Genomic DNA, 5767 nt, shown 5'->3' on the forward strand with positions numbered 1-5767 from the left:
GAGCAGTCTCACGTCTCATCGGGTGTCAAGATCGGAGGAGACGTGAGTTACGAGTGCAGGGACACGTCTCTGCACCCCGAATCCCTTTTCCCTCTGAGGAGAGGGGGCCGGACAGCCTCCGGCCACCGTGCCGCTGCACTCAGACCAGAGGACCCAGCCTAGTTCTTAGGCCCCAAGACCATCCACTAACCCCTAGGGGGCCTCGGGAAAGAATACCTCGGTCAGGCTCTGCTGGACCCCGCTCCGCTCAGTAGAGGGAGAGCCACGAGCCCTGTGGAGTGAAGGAGGGACCCTCGGGGGGCCTGAGGGACTCCATACACCAGAACGGCAGCCATGTGTAACACCTGACTCACGGCGATTTGGCCGCGGATCATCCGGGCTGCAGCCGGGCAGCTCTAAAGGCTGAGGGGCTCCCGCACTGCGACCTCGGATGCGGGACACTTGGGGAAGAGGGGACCTTGGTCTGACGGGCTGGCAGCTGGTCAGTAAAGGGAGGATGTCAGGGTTCAGGAAGAGTCAGGATGAGGGCCATCCTTTCCGACAAACGGCCGACTCAGGACCCTCCCCTGTGTTCAGCACTTCCTCCCGGCCAAACATCGGGAAGCGGGACGGCGGTCTGAGAGGGGAGCTTGGAGCCTGGTTGTGAAAAGACAGGCACGAGACAGCAGAAAGGAAGGTCCTGGGACCCTTCAGTGGGGGTCTGACTACGCCCTCCTCTCCTCGTCTGGGGTGACAGGGAAGGTGGCAGCGTCGATTTCAGACAGGAGAGGGAACGGGCTGGGTGCGTGAGAGAGGGCGTTGGATATGGGGGTGTCTCACACCAATTTTCATCCTGACTCTGAATGTCAGCTGGGAGGACATGCCTCCCCTGCCAGCCCCCACCGCCCCGCTTCTAACCCCCAGGCAGGACTGTCTGCTGCGCCCCAGGGCTCAATCTCACTTTCTACTCAGCGGGCTCAGAGGACAGGCTGACCAGGAGAACAGGAGGCCTGTGGGTCCTAGAGCACTGGCCTCGAGGACCCCTCAGAGGCAGCTTCCATTCAAGCCAGGGAGGACTCTCCTCGCTGAAGGTTCTCACAGCATCTCCTTGTTCCTCCTCCAGGTGCCGTCCTTGCCTGCTTTCCTGCCCGCACTCCCACCTGTGGTCCCTGACCTGCTGTCACCATGCCTCGGAGGCACAAGAACAAGTCCCATGCCCGCGGGAAACGCCACCATGTCCAGGGGGACACTCAGGAGGCCCAGGCCAGTGCTGCTGCAGCCCCAGGAGAGGAGTGCCCCTCCTCCCCATCTTCTGCCCCTCAGGGTTCTCCCCCGAGCTCCCCTGCTGCTGACGATCAACAGGAGCTTCTGGGAGCCGTGGCCCCTAGCTCTCCTGGTGCAGAGGCTTCCTGTGCAGGATCTGATGAAGGTGCCCAGGGCCCAGAGGAGGAAAGTGCAGGTGCCTCGCAGGGAGCCCCTGCCACTCAGAGCTCTCACAAAGATCCTCTGGCCAGGAAGGCCAAGATGCTGGTGGATTTCCTGCTGGAGAAGTACACCAAGAAGGAGCCCATCACGCAGAACGCCCTGATGAAAATCGTCAGCAGGAAGTACAAGCAGCATTTCCCTGAGATCTTCAGTAGAGCCTGTGAGCGCGTGGAGCTGGTCTTTGGCCTGGAGCTGAAGGAAGTCGACCGAAGCAGGAACATCTACACCCTCATCAGCAAGCTCAGCCTCGGGGAAAACGATTGTCCGAGTGATGATGGGGGGCTGCCCAAGTCCGGTCTCCTCATGCTGCTCCTGGCGGTCATCTTCATGAATGGTAACCGGGCCACCGAGGAAGAGATCTGGGAATTCCTCAGTATCTTGGGGGTCTATGCTGGGAGGAGGCACTGGATCTTTGGGGAGCCCAGAAGGCTCATCACCAAAGATCTGGTGCAGAAGGAGTACCTGAACTACCGCCAGGTGCCCAATAGTGATCCTCCGCGCTATGAGTTCCTGTGGGGCCCGAGAGCTTGTGCTGAGACCAGTAAGATGAAGGTACTGGAGGTGCTGGCCAAGTTCCATGGTACGGTCCCTAGTTCCTTCCCAGACCTGTATGACGAGGCTCTGAGAGATCAGGCGGAGAGAGCAGGGCGGAGAGGTGCGGCCAGGGCTCCAACCCCGGCTGAGGCCAGTGCCCCTTCCAGGGTCAAGTCCTGCAGGTCCTCCCACATCTAGGGAGGGAGGCTGGGGCACTTTGTTCCCTTTGTGTTGGAAGAGAGCAGTCATGCTCCTAAATAGTGCCGAGTAGTAGGGGTGGAGGGAACAATACCCATGTGTTCTTACACTTTTAAATGGTAAGCGAGTTTAGGTGTAGTTTGTTTTAACAAAATATGTATCTGTTTTCTTTTATCCATAGGAGAAATACCTAATGAACGATGATTTAAATTAGGTAGCTAAAGAGATGAAGGAGATGTTTAGTATTTTCAAATATTATTACTTTTGATAAGGTCTATTGTGCTTCAGAATTCAAATGTATGAATCATATAAATCATAGTTTCTTGCTGTTTTAATGTTTTAAAAGTTTGGGTATTTATAAAACACCCTGAAAGTACTGAATATGATGTTCACAATGCAAACAAGATAATATGACATTAGAACAGAATTTTTCTTGAAGAGTAGTCAAACTTCCTAAGTGTGCATGGTAGTAGGGGTTAGATCACATTTATTTAGGTCACATTTCTCTTTCTGTTTCATACGAGTAACTTCTACATATTATTTATTTCGTTGTTTTCAAATATTTTTACTTCTAAAAGGTTGTTTTTCTTCACAGTATTAATTTGGTAATGATACTGCTGTTATATTTATTGCTGTTTTAAAAGTTTTAAAGGTACACTTTTGGTAGATATAAAAGAAATTCAGGAGCCAGCTGTATTGTCTTTGTGATCTGAATGTAGGTAACATAGCACTGCAATAGTGATTTTCATGGTAATGTGAAAGATGACCACAGAAAACCTTGAGAAACAAAAAGAAAATGGAGAAATAGAGTAAAAAGTCTTTAAGCTTGTTTGGAGGTTCTAGCAGGGGAGCGCAGCTACTCGTATACCCTTGACCGAAGACCGGTCCTCCTCTAGCGGGGATGGTCGTCCTCTTCGACCGAGCGCGCAGCTTCGGGAGGGATGCACATGGAGCGGTGAGGGAGGAAGGGGACACCCGCCTAGCCAGCCAGATCAGCCGAATCAACCCTGGCGATCAATGGGGTGACAGATGTCACAACCAGATCGCCCTCACAACCAACCAATATAATATTATAAAATTTAAAAAAAAAAGTCTTTAAGCTGTGGTTTACCTTATTTCTTTTAAACTTTCTTTTAGTAAAAATAAAATATACTTTGACTTATTTAGCTCATTTAAGAATATTTGTTTCTTTTGTCCTAATTCACTGCATATTCTCTGCTCTCTCCTGGATTAATAAAATCTCAGATGGGAAGGTGGTATTTGAGGGGTTCATACAAATCATAACTTCCATTTATTACAAACCAATACTTCTTAATCAGTGTGCCACTGCTTATATGTAGTACATGCATTCCAGCATTCATGCAGGATCGGATTTAGCAGACTCCATTTAAGGATAGATAACTTGCAAATTTCTCAAGTTCACAAACTGATGAAGTGACCTTCCTAGCTCCAGTCCCCCGATCTGGATTAGTGCAGAGCCCACAATGTGCCACTTCTCCCAGCCTAAGCCAGACATCATGTCTTTTCATTCATTTTTCTTCTAAATACTCCAAAAACTGTATCTCGTTGGATACATGGGGCCCTGTCCCAAACCACTGTTTTGGAATAAAATTTAAAAAATGCTGATAAATGAATGGTATGAAAGAAGACAAAACTCCTCAGGGACAATGTGGTCATGAACACATGCAATGTCAGATACCCTGAAAAGATCAACATGCACTCATTTATCCTTCCTGATTCTCAGGGACATAAAAGCCTTAGCTGTGTCCTCAGGTCCATGGATGAAGGAGTCCCAGCCTCTGATGGTTATCAAGGGGAAGATTTTAGAACACTAGGGGTCCCACAAACTATCCTGCTTCTTGCCTTGTGTGGCCATGGTGAGAGCAGTCTGACTGACGTGTGCCTTCCTTTCCTGCAGGACAAGGGTGGAGGGGTTCTCAGGGAGCTGAGCGCCTTGGTATTGCAGCAGCAGCTCCAATTCTGCCCAAGTAGGAGATCCTAACAGGCCTTCATAGGATTTACAGTGAGGACACTGGGTGCTGATGAGTGGAGCCCCCCCATAGCAATGGGGACGCCACGGAGGAACAGGCGAGGGTAGCCAGGCAATAGCTCTCTCACCTCCCCTTCTGTTGTCTCAAGAAGGCGAATGCCTTGGACATAGGCCAGCTGATTCAGCCAGTAGAGAGGGTGGATTGCCACATGCTACCAGAAGTCAAGGTAAGAAACCTGATCTAAAACTGGGGGGCCACTGACTCTAAAAGAGTGGAGCCCTATAATGTTCTCCTCCTCAGAAGGCCCCAATAGCTTTGCACACATCTGGTTCATCCTGTCTTCCAATCCAGAACTTCCAAGAAAGTAATGCCTTTGTTCTGAGGAGCAGAGCCTTAGATGAGTGGAGGGTGCAGTCTGGGTCTGGTCAGGAGTGAGGAGGAGGCCCCTGAAGGAGGGGCAAGAGGACCACTCAGCCCAGATCAGGGGAGACTGAGGAGGCCCACCCCTGATATCAGCCCTACGAGACCGAGGACAACACTTTCTAGCTGAAGTGCTTCTCTTTCCACTGGAGTGGTCTCAGGGAGGAGAGAGCCTTGGTCTACTGGGAGAAGCCTCACTTCAGTACAGAGTGGAAAACTAGTGACTCCAAATGAGGATAAAGGGACTGCGCCTAGAACACAGCCCTGCCCCTCTACACCTCCCGTTGGCAAATTTGGGAACGTGGGCATGATGCACCCCACACATTTCCTTTTAGAGCATCTCAGGAGGTGAGGCCCCGGGGCTCAGGGGTCAACCTCAGGAGGAATTCCAGGTCAGGCCAAGAGTCAAGCAGAGGACCATGAGGACTAAAGGAACCACTCACACTATACCACTTTCATAGAATCCCTCCCCTAGGTCAGCCATGAGTGACCACAGGTTGGCAGCCCTCACATCCTCCGAGGTGGTCTCAGGGAATTTAGGGCTGTAGCATGAGAGCACAGGTCTCGTTAGGAGATGGGAATATAGTTGAAAGAAGCAGTTTTGCTCGAATATAAAGCCGTAAATCGTACATGAGATGTCACCCAGACCTTTAGGAAAAAGAAGAATGTCTCCACCCTTCTATTGATTTGAAGAAGTGCTACGATAATCCAAGTTTGACCTCATAAGGTCAGACACTCTCCTGCTCCAAAAAAATTGGCAGTGAATGATGTAAGCCTGACCTCTACTCAAAGAAGAAAATCTTTCCCTCTCCTCCACTTTCCCTTGACTATAAAATGTAGCCCACTTAATCCTCCAGGCAGAGCTCCATCACATGCCTGCTTGCATCTCTTACAAGCATTCTATATAAATAAGTCTATTTCTTGCCTAACACTTTGCCTCTTGTTGAATTCCTTCTGTGCTGAGACACAAAGATCCTGTGCTGCAGTAATTCCAGGTACCAGGTGAGTGAGTCTAATCAAAACAACATGCTTCAAGTCCCAAAGTGGATTGTGGGGGTGGGGGTAGGAGTCCTGGCCACGTGGATTTTAGTCACAACCTGATGTGTCAGGTTTCAAGTAGAGGAGGTCTCCATGCCACCCCATCAAACATTTTAAACTAT

General features: G+C 50.4%; 1 protein-coding gene across 1 annotated transcript; it reads left to right on the top strand.

Annotated features, from left to right (window-relative positions):
- The first annotated feature begins 1151 nt into the window (after positions 1-1151).
- Positions 1152-2196, top strand: LOC129563812 (melanoma-associated antigen B4-like). The gene has a single exon (XM_055437548.2). It carries the CDS (start codon positions 1165-1167, stop codon positions 2194-2196), a length of 1032 nt encoding a protein of 343 aa, XP_055293523.1. The 5' UTR covers positions 1152-1164.
- The last annotated feature ends 3571 nt before the right edge of the window (positions 2197-5767 follow it).

Source organism: Moschus berezovskii, chromosome X, assembly GCF_049115385.1.
Source record: "Moschus berezovskii isolate FMDL1 chromosome X, NW_MosBer_1.0, whole genome shotgun sequence".
NCBI lineage: Eukaryota > Metazoa > Chordata > Mammalia > Artiodactyla > Moschidae > Moschus > Moschus berezovskii.

Bases quoted from the DNA above. Each gene is read 5' to 3' on its own strand.
- LOC129563812 (XM_055437548.2), top strand. From the start codon at position 1,165: ATGCCTCGGAGGCACAAGAACAAGTCCCATGCCCGCGGGAAACGCCAC.